Raw genomic sequence first — 15,513 nt, 5'->3', positions numbered from 1 at the left:
AGACTGTGTGTGAGAGAGAGATGAGTGTAAGTATGAGACTGAGTGAGAGTGTGGCTAAGTGTGGTTTTGTTTTAAACATTGTGTGTTTAACAGAGGGAGTTCCCAGTTCCTGAGCAGTTCAAGACGGTTTGGGACGGGTCCAAACTGGTGACAGAACCCACAGAGATCGCTGGCTGATCGCTGATACTTTCTCGTCCTCATCATCTCTCTCACACCCCCACTTATTCCTCTTCCTCTCCTCCCTTTTCCCTCTACGTCAAAGATTTCACAAACCCATATAGGCTGGCTATTACAAGTAATAAAAGGACAAGCCAGACACTGTAACTGACTAGCTAGTAGTACTGTAGGTTGATTGTAAAGCCTGGTTGTATCCATTAAGATGACTTGTTATTGTTTTTTTTCTCAGCACTTTGAAATGGTAGATTGTTATGGAACTGTTTGTTCAGCTTATTGGTCGCACAGCACTCATCCACAAAACTACTGTACTATCTACAGAATTATGGTAGGTCTACTATTTAAACACGCAGGTAGTATTTGTCAGGTTTCGTCATGTGTAGAACTAGTTAAACTTGCAAACTAGTTAAAAAGTTGCATTCAAATTTGGAATAAAGAGGAAGTGTAGCCATTATGTTAAATCTGCTGGTGCAAAATAAGGTATCTCTTAAACTAAGTATCACACTTACATGTGTGTGCCATAGCAATAAAATCATGTGTACATATGGGTACAATATAATTACATATTTTCAAATTTAAAGCAGAAAATGCAACCCTGATAAGACAAACTGTATTAAGATGCATTATGGAGGTGCATTTTGATTGGAGAGAACCTTCAGATTCAGTCCTCCTTGGCATTGTCATGTTGTTTTGTGCACTGTTGTGGTGATTTTATTGGATTGGGGCAGAAAGTATTGAGAAATGAGGTCAAGCATTGACTTTGGATTTGTATGAGAAGAAGGATGAAGAGAATGTCCCACGGATGGAATTGAACAGCCAGTTGGAGTATGTTCCACAGGATGTCCTAGCATACACTGTTTTGGTTTGCTGTAATACTCTACTATACTCAACTATTCACATCTAGCTGTCGACTCAACGGTTGTATCATGTTTATATTGCATGATAGAGTTGTAAATGTATTTTTTATACTACACTGAACAAAAACATAAATGCAACATGCAACTATTTCAGTTCATATAAGGAAATCAGTCAATTGAAATAAATGCATTAGGCCCTAACTGACTGGGAATACAGATATGCATATGTTGGTCAGATACCTTTAAAAAAAAAGGTAGGGATGTGGATCAGAAAACCAGTCAGTATCTGGTGTGACCACCTCATGCAGCGCGACACATCTCCTTCGCGTAGAGTTGAACAGGCTGTTGATTATGACTTGTGAAATTGCTGGATATTGGTGGGAACTGGAACACGCTGCCGTAGATGTCGATCCAGAGCATCCCACACATGCTCAATGGGTGACATGTCTGGTGAGTATGCAGGCAATGGAAGAACTGGGACATTTTCAGCTTCCAGGAATTGTGTACGGATCCTGGCGATATGGGGCCGTGCATTATCATGCTGAAACATGAGGTGATGGCGACGGATGAATGGCATGACAATGGGCCTCAGGATCTCGTCACGGTATCTCTGCGCATTCAAATTGCCATCGATAAAATGCAATTCTGTTCATTGTCCGTAGCTTATGCCTGTCTGTATCATAACCCCACCACCACCATGGGGCACTCTGTTCACAACGTTGACATCAGCAAATCGCTCGCCCACACGACACCATTCACGTGGCCTGCGGTTGCGAGGCCGGTTGGACGTACTGCCAAATTCTCTAAAATAACGTTGGAGGCAGCTTATGGTAGAGAAATGAACATTCAATTATCTGGCAACAGCTCTGGTGTACATTCCTGCAGTGAGCATGCCAATTGCACACTCCCTCAACTTTTTTTTTTACATCTGTGGCTTTGTGTTATGTGACAAAACTGCATATTTTAGTGGCCTTTCACTGTCCCCTGCACAAGGTGCACTTGTGTAATGATCATGCTGTTTAATCAGATTCTTGATATGCCACACCTGTCAGATGGATGTATTATTTTGGCAAAGGAGAAATGCTCACTAACAGGGATGTAAACACATTCGTGCACAACATTTGAGAGAAATAAGCTTTTGTGCTTATGGGGCGTTTCTGGGATCTTTTATTTCAGCTCATGAAACATGGGACCAACACTTTACATGTTGCATTTATATTTTTGTTCAGTGTATATTGCATTGATAGCAGACTAGATGTCAGTATTACTCAAGCAAATGTAATTGTCATAGTGAAATGGAAGGTAAAAAATGTAAAGGATAACAATAGCGAGAGTTTAATTGCATTTGATATCTAGTTTGTAAGATATAACTTGCTTATCTCTTGTTCATGTGCCTAACCCAAATATATATGTTTATAGTATCACCACCAATAGATTGTTCTAATATTACCAGCTCTGTATTTGTAAGCCTTAATATGCGTAGATACAAATCAACATAGAGAGAAATGTTTGTCGTCATGTTCAATGCGCACTGAAGTCTTGTCTATTTCCCTGTTAGTCGGAATACCCTACTGTAAACTTCAAAATTATGTTTTCATTTCTTTAATGCATTTTGTATTGGTGCACAAATGCATTCAGTAGCACCAGAGAGGAAATACACAAGTAGTGCTTGTCACATGTTCTAATTCATACCCAGCAGTGAATTTAGTGTATGTAAATGTCTATCGTTTTTCAAAATGAAATCTAAACTTTAATGCTTGTGTGACGTGTTTTGATATTGGTTTGGACTTGATAATCAATTTTTTTTGTGGTACATTTTATTCAGTGCCATAAATATGGAAAAGAGCAATAATGTTCAGAGAATTTAAACTGGAAACATAATAAATGTTCGAGTGGAGACCATGATAGCTCAAACAACAAGTGATTACATTCCAGTCATTAGGAACCTAAACCTACAACACACAAAACAACATCTAAAATGTTCATCATTTCATTCATCTGTTTGCACTAGCATACATTCAAATACATGCATATACATTGTTAGTGTTTGCTAACTGTTTCCCTGAGAGCATCTCCTCCCTCTTCCTGCAGGGTTTTATCAGCACCACATCTACTGTCTCTACCACTATCAAATACCTTAGTCTGGTCCTTTAGTGGGCTCCTTGATAACAAAGCACAGTGAGCAATCACCCCGAGGCCCTCCGAGTCCTGAGTGGACAGCATGGCAAGAGTGTCTCCTTCAACGTTGTTCTGGAATATGTTTCATGGGCTGTTCTAAAACATGCTTCCATGGTGATGGACTACTTGGTCCTGTTGATCGATGAGTGTGAACAGGGCTGAGAGGAGGAGACGTCTTGCTTGGGAAAGACATTGATGGTGACGAGACGTTCCCTTTTCTTTCTCCCTCCTGTGACATCAGAGATGGTACAGGCCTTCGCTGGGTGGAGGTTCTATCCTGTAGACCCTGCTAAGCCCTGAATCCCCCCTCCCTCTGCATGCTCTCCGGGAAAGCAGTGCCTGAATCACTGGCATGCCCCATTCCAACAAGGGGTTCCTGGTTTTGTCAGAACACACTACAATTCAGAATCTGGCTCAAGTTAGATCTTGACTATACCGTGGGCTGCTACAGGCACTTAAAGGGTCCTCCTGACTGCAGGTTCCCAGAGAGCCTTCTCTTTTTGTCTGGTTCCATCATCTCCTCAGATTGATGGTCCATGTTTAGATGGGGCATATGGGCCTTCTAATATGCTCTTCTCCTGAAGCTCTGCCTGTCCCACTGACAGCCTGCTCCCTCAGAGCTCTTCTGTAGGGTGCTGGGTTGGGCTCCTTTACTCTGTGCCCGACTCTGAACCCACTGCACGTTTCCATTTGGTCCCACTCCCAATGTTAACATGTCTGGGGGAAGTTGAGGCACATCTGGTGGAAGTGGAAGGTGTGGGGTCCAATGGATCCATACATGGTTCTGTAGGCGGTATCCCCTTTCCCAGAGTACAAAGAAACTTGCCGTGACCCTGTGCAACACCCTGTCGTTCTCTGCAAACATCAAAGCAGTGACTCGCTCCTGCAGGTTCATGCTCTACAACATCGGTAGTGTACGACCCTACCTCACACAGGAAGCGGCGCAGGTCCTAATCCTTGTCATCTCCCGTCTGGACTACTGCAACTCGCTGTTGGCTGGGCTCCCCACTTTTGCAATCAAACCCCTGCAACTTATCCATAACGCTGCTACCTACCTGGCGTTCAACCTTCCCAAATTCTACGATGGCACCCGGCCCCTATGCATACTCCACTGGCTTCCGGTCGAAGCTCGCATCCACTACAAGACCATGGTACTTGCCTACTGATCAGACAGGGGAACTGCCCCTCCCTACCTTCAGGCTCTGCTCAAACCCTTCACCCCAACGCGAGCACTCCGTTCTGCCATCTCTGGTCTCTTGGCCCTCCCACCTCTACGGGAGGGCAGCTCCCACTCTGCCTAGTCCCAGCTCTTCTCTGTCCTGGCACCCATTTACATTACATTTACATTTAAGTCATTTAGCAGACGCTCTTATCCAGAGCGACTTACAAATTGGAAAGTTCATACATATTCATCCTGGTCCCCCCGTGGGGAATGAACCCACAACCCTGGCGTTGCAAGCGCCATGCTCTACCAACTGAGCCACACGGGACCACCCGATGGTGGAACAAGCTTTCCCCTGAAGCCCATCTTTCGGAAAACATCTGAAACCCTACCTCTTCAAAGAGTATGTTAAATAATTCCGCAGCACCTGGATAAGAGCTTCTGCTAAATGTCAAATATAAAAATGAGACGCAGGTGCCTTTTGGTCCACTGTTAGAGAGAGTGACATGGGGAGCCTTTTAAAACATTATAGGCATTTTACACTAACAATACATGAATTACTATAATAACAATTGATGACAATCAATTTCCTGAAGTATAGCCTAATAACGAAGCAACACTTCCTCTGCAATGTGAAATGAAGGGTTTTTAAAATAACAATTGGGAAAATGGATTCAGTCATTGTCTCCACAAGCTCAGAGCAAGAAAAACAGATAGTCTTTTACGATCATAGACATTGCATCTGTCCCATTATGGTGTCAGAGAGCACGGCCAACGCCATTGAGGCCATCTCCATTTTGAAGTAGTCAATTGTCTTTTTCATTTATTTTGGTACTGTCCATATGTAGATCGTTTTTGGTCACAAGTCCAGGAATGTCTGAAGAATTGCTACATTTACCTAGAACTAACGCTGCAGATGGCAATACTGGGTGATTTGAAAAGTCATAGTCAATCAATCAATAATATAATAATTATTTTAGGATAAAATAATCTTTAATTTACAATATGTAGAAGCTATGAGAATAGAAAGGTTCAGTACTTTTGTGACGCATCACAGCACAGTTGGCGTAGCAGTGAAGACGTGTTTTTGTTCGTCCTCTCGTGTACTTTTGTATTTTTCTTCTTTTTTGTATATATTTCAATTTTATTTTCACTCTTTTCCATTTTAATTCCATTTTAATTCGATTATACCTTCCGGTAACCTGCCTCACCCAATATGATACGGAATCCCTATTATTTTTAATTTTAGAACACATTCAAGAACCACCAGAAGCGAACAAGCTAATTAGATACAAACTATTTAGTCATTGTTAGCCACTGCTAGCGGCTTTTACCTTCTGCACAGATACCAGCCCTGTTTTTAGCCTGGATAATACTCGCTAATCTACCAGTATTGGACTATATCTCCACTACAACGCCGGATTCCTGCCGTAATCCCTGGACCACCACTTCTGATCTTCACAGCTAGCTAGTGGCTAATGCCCCTGCCACGAAGCTAGCACCAGTTAGCCGTGAGCCAGGCGCATCTCCCGGCTAGCAAACTAAATTCTACAATACCTCTTTCGCCATCTGGCTTGGATCCTCTGTCGACACGGCGACCCGCCGCACCACCACGACTGGTCTGCGACGAATACTCCATCCGCTGTGCCTTCAACCGGCCTCCGTCGGCGTAGACGCTCCTACTAGCCCCGGGCTACTAACTTTAAACGCCGTGTCGCCTGCGTGCTAGCGTAGTGGTGACTACTCCGCGGCTTCCCTGTTCCATCTACTGCTGCCCCCTGGACACTATGATCACTTGGCTACATAGCTGATGCCTGCTGGACTGTCCATTAATTCACTGTACTCCATTCTGTTTATTTTTTATCTGTCGGCACCAACCGCGAACTCAGGCTCTGGGTGTAGTTAATCCGACCCTCTCTGCCTAGTCATTGCCATTTTACCTGCTGTTGTTGTGTTAGCTGATTAGCTGTTGCTGTCTCACCTGTTGTCTTAGCTAGCTCTCCCAATCAATACCTGCGATTACTTTATGCCTCGCTGTATGTCTCTCTCAAATGTCAATATGCCTTGTATACTGTTGTTCAGGTTAGTTATCATTGTTTTAGTTTACAATGGAGCCCCTAGTTCCACTCTTCATACCGCTGACACCTCCTTTGTCCCACCTCCCACACATGCGGTGACCTCACCCATTATAACCAGCATGTCCAGAGATACAATCTCTCTTATCATCACCCGGTGCCTGAGCTTACCTCCGCTGTACCCGCACCCCACCATACCCCTGTCTGCACATTATGCCCTGAATCTATTCTACCACGCCCTGAAATCTGCTCCTTTTATTCTTTGTCCCCAACGCTCTAGGCGACCAGTTTTGATAGCCTTTAGCCGCACCCTCATCCTACTCCTCCTCTGTTCCTCGGGTGATGTGGAGGTAAACCCAGGCACCCTCATTTGTTGACTTCTGTGATCGAAAAAACCTTGGGTTCATGCATGTCAACATCAGAAGCCTCCTCCCTAAGTTTGTTTTACTCACTGCTTTAGCACACTCCGCCAACCCTGATGTCCTTGCCGTGTCTGAATCCTGGCTTAGGAAGGCCACCAAAAATTCTGAGATTTCCATACCCAACTATAACATTTTCCGTCAAGATAGAACTGCCAAAGGGGGAGGAGTTGCAATCTACTGCAGAGATAGCCTGCAAAGTAATGTCATACTTTCCAGGTCCATACCCAAACAGTTCGAACTTCTAATTTTAAAAATGAATCTCTCCAGAAATAAGTCTCTCACTGTTGCCGCCTGCTACCGACCCCCCTCAGCTCCCAGCTGTGCCCTGGACACCATTTGTGAATTGATCGCCTCCCATCTAGCTTCAGAGTTTGTTCTGTTAGGTGACCTAAACTGGGATATGCTTAACACCCCGGCAGTCCTACAATCTAAGCTAGATGCCCTCAATCTCACACAAACATCAAGGAACCCACCAGGTACAACCCTAAATCTGTAAAAATGGGCACCCTCATAGACATTATCCTGACCAACTTGCCCTCCAAATACACCTCTGCTGTCTTCAATCAGGATCTCAGCGATCACTGCCTCATTGCCTGTATCCGCTACGGGTCCGCGGTCAAACGACCACCCCTCATCACTGTCAAATGCTCCCTAAAACACTTCTGCGAGCAGGCCTTTCTAATTGACCTGGCCCGGGTATCCTGGAAGGATATTGACCTCATCCCGTCAGTTGAGGATGCCTGGTCATTCTTTAAAAGTAACTTCCTCACCATCTTAGATAAGCATGCCCCGTTCAAAAAATGCAGAACTAAGAACAGATATAGCCCTTGGTTCACTCCAGACCTGACTGCCCTCGACCAGCACAAAAACATCCTGTGACGGACTGCAATAGCATCGAATAGTCCCCGCGATATGCAACTGTTCAGGGAAGTCAGGAACCAATACACGCAGTCAGTCAGGAAAGCAAAGGCTAGCTTTTTCAAGCAGAAATTTGCATCCTGTAGCTCTAACTCCAAAATGTTCTGGGACACTGTAAAGTCCATGGAGAACAAGAGCACCTCCTCCCAGCTGCCCACTGCACTGAGGCTAGGTAACACAGTCACCACCGATAAATCCATGATAATCGAAAACTTCAACAAGCATTTCTCAAAGGCTGGACATGCCTTCCACCTGGCTACTCTAACCTCGGCCAACAGCCCCCCCCCCCCCCCCCCGCAGCTACTCGCCCAAGCGTCCCCAGCTTCTCCTTTACCCAAATCCAGATAGCAGATGTTCTGAAAGAGCTGCAAAACCTGGACCCATACAAATCAGCTGAGCTTGACAATCTAGACCCTCTATTTCTGAAACTATCCGCCGCCATTGTCGCAACCCCTATTACCAGCCTGTTCAACCTCTCTTTCATATCGTCTGAGATCCCCAAGGATTGGAAAGCTGCCGCGGTCATCCCCCTCTTCAAAGGGGGACACCCTGGACCCAAACTGTTACAGACCTATATCCATCCTGCCCTGCCTATCTAAGGTCTTCGAAAGCCAAGTTAATAAACAGATCACTGACCATCTCGAATCCCACCGTACCTTCTCCGCTGTGCAATCCGGTTTCCGAGCCGGTCACGGGTGCAGCTCAGCTACGCTCAAGGTACTAAATGATATCATAACCGCCATCGATAAAAGACAGTACTGTGCAGCCGTCTTCATCGACCTGGCCAAGGCTTTCAACTCTGTCAATAACCATATTCTTATCGGCAGACTCAGTAGCCTCGGTTTTCCTGATGACTGCCTTGCCTGGTTCACCAACTACTTCTCAGATAGAGTTCAGTGTGTCAAATCGGAGGGCATGTTGTCCGGTCCTCTGGCAGTCTCTATGGGGGTACCACAGGGTTCAATTCTCGGGCCGACTCTTTTCTCTGTATATATCAATGATGTTGCTCTTGGTGCGAGCGATTCCCTGATCCACCTCTACGCAGACGACACCATTCTGTATACTTCTGGCCCTTCCTTGGACACTGTGCTATCTAACCTCCAAACGAGCTTCAATGCCATACAACACTCCTTCCGTGGCCTCCAACTGCTCTTAAACGCTAGTAAAACCAAATGCATGCTTTTCAACCGTTCGCTGCCTGGACCCGCCCGCCCGACTAGCATCACCACCCTGGACGGTTCCGACCTAGAATATGTGGACATCTATAAATACCTAGGTGTCTGGCTAGACTGTAAACTCTCCTTCCAGACTCATATTAAACATCTCCAATCCAAAATCAAATCAAGAATCGGCTTTCTATTTCGCAACAAAGCCTTCTTCACTCACGCCGCCAAACTTACCCTAGTAAAACTGACTATCCTACCAAACCTCGACTTCGGCGATGTCATCTACAAAATAGCTTCCAATACTCTACTCAGCAAACTAGATGCAGTTTATCATAGTGCCATCCGTTTTGTTACTAAAACACCTTATACCACCCACCACTGCGACCTGTATGCTCTAGTCGGCTGGCCCTCGCTACATATTCGTCGCCAGACCCACTGGCTCCAGGTCATCTATAAGTCCATGCTAGGTAAAGCTCCGCCTTATCTCAGTTCACTGGTCACGATAACAACACCCACCCGTAGCACGCGCTCCAGCAGGTGTATCTCACTGATCATCCCTAAAGCCAAAACCTCATTTGGCCGCCTTTCCTTCCAGTTCTCTGCTGCCTACGACTGGAACGAATTGCAAAAATCTCTGAAGTTGGAGACTTTTATCTCCCTCAACAACTTTAAACATCTGCTATCTGAGCAGCTAACCGATCGCTGCAGCTGTACATAGTCCATCTGTAAACAGCTCAACCCAATTTACCTACCTCATCCCCTTACTGTTTTTATTTATTTACTTTTTTGCTCTTTTGCACACCAGTATATCTACTTGCACATGATCATCTGATGATTTATCACTCCAGTGTTAATCTGCTAAATTGTAATTATTCGCTCCTATGGCCTATTTATTGCCTACCTCCTCATGCCTTTTGCACACAATGTATATAGACACATTTTTTTCCCCCTACTGTGTGATTGACTTGTTTATTGTTTACTCCATGTGTAACTCTGTGTTGTCTGTTCACACTGCTATGCTTTATCTTGGCCAGGTCGCAGTTGTAAATGAGAACTTGTCAACTAGCCTACCTGGTTAAATAAAGGTGAAATAAAATAAAAATATATGGCAAATAGACATCCAAAATGGATGGTGGTAAGAGATAGATGGGAGGGGTTGAATGGAGTCGAAGGGTGGGACTAATAACAAGATAACAAATGTAAAACATACGGGTCTGTAAAATGTATATAGGTTCAGAAATTTGGTGAATTAGCACAGTTACAAATAGAAATCAAACTGGATGGACATGAGAAATAGAGGAAGGACTAAAAACAAACAAAATATAACTATTGTAAAATAGATTGTGTCTGTAAAATGTCTATAAGATGTATAAACTGAAGGTAGAAGCCTAAGTGTTATTGTTTATTAGTTTACTCCAATTGGAGGAGGGGTGGTAGGGTTTGCAAGGAATAATAAAGGTATATTAAAAAAAGTGTGTATATGTATGTATGTGTGTGTGAAAATATATATATATATGTGTATATATATGAATGCTTATGCATGTGTGTATATATATACACAGTGGGGAGAACAAGTATTTGATACACTGCCGATTTTGCAGGTTTTCCTACTTACAAAGCATGTAGAGGTCTGTAATTTTTATCATAGGTACACTTCAACTGTGAGAGACGGAATCAAAAATCCAGAAAATCATATTGTATGATTTTTAAGTAATTCATTTGCATTTTATTGCATGACATAAGTATTTGATACATCAGAAAAGCAGAACTTAATATTTGGTACAGAAACCTTTGTTTGCAATTACAGAGATCATACGTTTCCTGTAGTTCTTGACCAGGTTTGCACACACTGCAGCAGGGATTTTGGCGCACTCCTCCATACAGACCTTCTCCAGATCCTTCAGGTTTCGGGGCTGTCGCTGGGCAATACGGACTTTCAGCTCCCTCCAAAGATTTTCTATTGGGTTCAGGTCTGGAGACTGGCTAGGCCACTCCAGGACCTTGAGATGCTTCTTACGGAGCCACTCCTTAGTTGCCCTGGCTGTGTGTTTCGGGTCGTTGTCATGCTGGAAGACCCAGCCACGACCCATCTTCAATGCTCTTACTGAGGGAAGGAGGTTGTTGGCCAAGATCTCGCGATACATGGCCCCATACATCCTCCCCTCAATACGGTGCAGTCGTCCTGTCCCCTTTGCAGAAAAGCATCCCCAAAGAATGATGTTTCCACCTCCATGCTTCACGGTTGGGATGGTGTTCTTGGGGTTGTACTCATCCTTCTTCTTCCTCCAAACACGGCGAGTGGAGTTTAGATCAAAAGGCTCTATTTTTGTCTCATCAGACCACATGACCTTCTCCCATTCCTCCTCTGGATCATCCAGATGGTCATTGGCAAACTTCAGACGGGCCTAGACATGCGCTGGCTTGAGCAGGGGGACCTTGCGTGCGATGCAGGATTTTAATCCATGACAGCGTAGTGTGTTACTAATGGTTTTCTTTGAGACTGTGGTCCCAGCTCTCTTCAGGTCATAGTTCTGGGCTGATCCCTCACCTTCCTCATGATCATTGTTTCCCCACGAGGTGAGATCTTGCATGGAGCCCCAGACCGAGGGTGATTGACCGTCATCTTGAACTTCTTCCATTTTCTAATAATTGCACCAACAGTTGTTGCCTTCTCACCAAGCTGCTTGCCTATTGTCCTGTAGCCCATCCCAGCCTTGTGCAGGTCTACAATTTTATCCCTGATGTCCTTACACAGCTCTCTGGTCTTGGCCATTGTGGAGAGGTTGGAGTCTGTTTGATTGAGTGTGTGGACAGGTGTCTTTTATACAGGTAACGAGTTCAAACAGGTGCAGTTAATACAGGTAATGAGTGGAGAACAGGAGGGCTTCTTAAAGAAAAACGAACAGGTCTGTGAGAGCCGGAATTCCTACTGGTTGGTAGGTGATCAAATACTTATGTCATGCAATAAAATGCTAATGAATTACTTAGAAATCATACAATGTGATTTTCTGGATTTTTGTTTTAGATTCCGTCTCTCACAGTTGAAGTGTACCTATGATAAAAATTACAGACCTCTACATGCTTTGTAAGTAGGAAAACCTGCAAAATCGGCAGTGTATCAAATACTTGTTCTCCCCACTGTGGGGAGAACAAGTATTTGATACACTGCCGATTTTGCAGGTTTTCCTACTTACAAAGCATGTAGAGGTCTGTAATTTTTATCATAGGTACACTTCAACTGTGAGAGACGGAATCTAAAACAAAAATCCAGAAAATCACATTGTATGATTTTTAAGTAATTAATTTGCATTTTATTGCATGACATAAGTATTTGATCACCTACCAACCAGTAAGAATTCCGGCTCTCACAGACCTGTTAGTTTTTATTTAAGAAGCCCTCCTGTTCTCCACTCATTACCTGTATTAACTGCACCTGTTTGAACTCGTTACCTGTATAAAAGACACCTGTCCACACACTCAATCAAACAGACTCCAACCTCTCCACAATGGCCAAGACCAGAGAGCTGTATAAGGACATCAGGGATAAAATTGTAGACATGCAACAGGCTGGGATGGGCTACAGGACAATAGGCAAGCAGCTTGGTGAGAAGGCAACAACTGTTGGCGCAATTATTAGAAAATGGAAGAAGTTCAAGATGACGGTCAATCACACTCGGTCTGGGGCTCCATGCAAGATCTCACCTCGTGGGGCATCAATGATCATGAGGAAGGTGAGTTATCAGCCCAGAACTACACGGCAGGACCTGGTCAATGACCTGGAGAGAGCTGGGACCACAGTCTCAAAGAAAACCATTAGTAACACACTACACCGTCATGGATTAAAATCCTGCAGCGCACGCAAGGTCCACCTGCTCAAGCCAGCGCATGTCCAGGCCCGTCTGAAGTTTGCCAATGACCATCTGGATGATCCAGAGGAGGAATGGGAGAAGGTCATGTGGTCTTATGAGACAAAAAATAGAGCTTTTTGGTCTAAACTCCACTCGCCGTGTTTGGAGGAAGAAGAAGGATGAGTACAACCCCAAGAACACCATCCCAACCGTGAAGCATGGAGGTGGAAACATCATTCTTTGGGGATGCTTTTCTGCAAAGGGTACAGGATGACTGCACCGTATTGAGGGGAGGATGGATGGGGCCATGTATCGCGAGATCTTGGCCAACAACCTCCTTCCCTCAGTAAGAGCATTGAAGATGGGTCGTGGCTGGGTCTTCCAGCATGACAACGACCCGAAACACACAGCCAGGGCAACTAAGGAGTGGCGCCGTAAGAAGCATCTCAAGGTCCTGGAGTGGCCTAGCCAGTCTCCAGACCTGAACCCAATAGAAAATCTTTGGAGGGAGCTGAAAGTCCGTATTGCCCAGCGACAGCCCCGAAACCTGAAGGATCTGGAGAAGATCTGTATGGAGGAGTGGGCCAAAATCCCTGCTGCAGTGTGTGCAAACCTGGTCAAGAACTACAGGAAACGTATGATCTCTGTAATTGCAAACAAAGGTTTCTGTACCAAATATTAAGATCTGCTTTTCTGATGTATCAAATACTTATGTCATGCAATAAAATGCAAATTAATTACTTAAAAATCATACAATGTGATTTTCTGGATTTTTGTTTTAGATTCCGTCTCTCATAGTTGAAGTGTACCCATGATAGAAATTACAGACCTCTACATGCTTTGTAAGTAGGAAAACCTGCAAAATCGGCAGTGTATCAAATACTTGTTCTCCCCACTGTATGTGTGTGTGTGTGTATATATGCATATACATGTATATATACGTATATGTATGTGTGTATACATATATATACATATAAACACATATATATGTGTGTGTGTGTGTGTGTGTATATATATAGGTGTGTATATATACACACATATGTATATATATATATATATATACAGTGGGGAGAACAAGTATTTGATACACTGCCGATTTTGCAGGTTTTCCTACTTACAAAGCATGTAGAGGTCTGTAATTCTTATCATAGGTACACTTCAACTGTGAGAGACGGAATCTAAAACAAAAATCCAGAAAATCACATTGTATGATTTTTAAGTAATTAATTTGCATTTTATTGCATGACATAAGTATTTGATCACCTACCAACCAGTAAGAATTCCGGCTCTCACAGACCTGTTAGTTTTTCTTTAAGAAGCCCTCCTGTTCTCCACTCATTACCTGTATTAACTGCACCTGTTTGAACTCGTTACCTGTATAAAAGACACCTGTCCACACACTCAATCAAACAGACTCCAACCTCTCCACAATGGCCAAGACCAGAGAGCTGTGTAAGGACATCAGGGATAAAATTGTAGACCTGCACAAGGCTGGGATGGGCTACAGGACAATAGGCAAGCAGCTTGGTGAGAAGGCAACAACTGTTGGCGCAATTATTAGAAAATGGAAGAAGTTCAAGATGCCGGTCAATCACCCTCGGTCTGGGGCTCCATGCAAGATCTCACCTCGTGGGGCATCAATGATCATGAGGAAGGTGAGGGATCAGCCCAGAACTACACGGCAGGACCTGGTCAATGACCTGAAGAGAGCTGGGACCACAGTCTCAAAGAAAACTATTAGTAACACACTACGCCGTCATGGATTCAAATCCTGCAGCGCACGCAAGGTCCCCCTGCTCAAGCCAGCGCATGTCCAGGCCCGTCTGAAGTTTGCCAATGACCATCTGGATGATCCAGAGGAGGAATGGGAGAAGGTCATGTGGTCTGATGAGACAAAAATAGAGCTTTTTGGTCTAAACTCCACTCGCCGTGTTTGGAGGAAGAAGAAGGATGAGTACAACCCCAAGAACACCATCCCAACCGTGAAACATGGAGGTGGAAACATCATTCTTTGGGGATGATTTTCTGCAAAGGGGTCAGGACGACTGCACCGTATTGAGGGGAGGATGGATGGGGCCATGTATCGCGAGATCTTGGCCAACAACCTCCTTCCCTCAGTAAGAGCATTGAAGATGGGTCGTGGCTGGATCTTCCAGCATGACAACGACCCGAAACACACAGCCAGGGCAACTAAGGAGTGGCTCCGTAAGAAGCATCTCAAGGTCCTGGAGTGGCCTAGCCAGTCTCCAGACCTGAACCCAATAGAAAATCTTTGGAGGGAGCTGAAAGTCCGTATTGCCCAGCGACAGCCCCGAAACCTGAAGGATCTGGAGAAGGTCTGGAGGGAGGAGTGGGCCAAAATCCCTGCTGCAGTGTGTGCAAACCTGGTCAAGAACTACAGGAAACGTATGATCTCTGTAATTGCAAACAAAGGTTTCTGTACCAAATATTAAGTTCTGCTTTTCTGATGTATCAAATACTTATGTCATGCAATAAAATGCAAATGAATTACTTAAAAATCATACAATGTGATTTTCTGGATTTTTGTTTTAGATTCCGTCTCTCACAGTTGAAGTGTACCTATGATAAAAATGACAGACCTCTACATGCTTTGTAAGTAGTAAAACCTGCAAAATCGGCAGTGTATCAAATACTTGTTCTCCCCACTGTATATAGGTGTGTATATATACACACATATGTATGTGTGTGTGTG

At 44.3% G+C, this 15,513-nt stretch overlaps 1 protein-coding gene across 1 annotated transcript in view; it reads left to right on the top strand.

Moving 5' to 3' along the window:
• cap2 (cyclase associated actin cytoskeleton regulatory protein 2) overlaps positions 1–2,785 on the top strand; it is a 32,584-nt gene extending 29,799 nt beyond the window's left edge. The window contains 1 exon segment of the mRNA XM_071375112.1: positions 94–2,785. Coding sequence (XP_071231213.1) covers positions 94–177 — 84 coding nt within the window. The 3' untranslated portion in view covers positions 178–2,785.
• The last annotated feature ends 12,728 nt before the right edge of the window (positions 2,786–15,513 follow it).

Source organism: Salvelinus alpinus, chromosome 29 (genome assembly GCF_045679555.1).
Source record: "Salvelinus alpinus chromosome 29, SLU_Salpinus.1, whole genome shotgun sequence".
NCBI classification, from domain to species: Eukaryota; Metazoa; Chordata; class Actinopteri; order Salmoniformes; family Salmonidae; genus Salvelinus; species Salvelinus alpinus.
The sequence above is the reverse complement of the archived record's forward strand: the minus strand, read 5'-3'. Positions and strand labels throughout refer to the sequence as shown.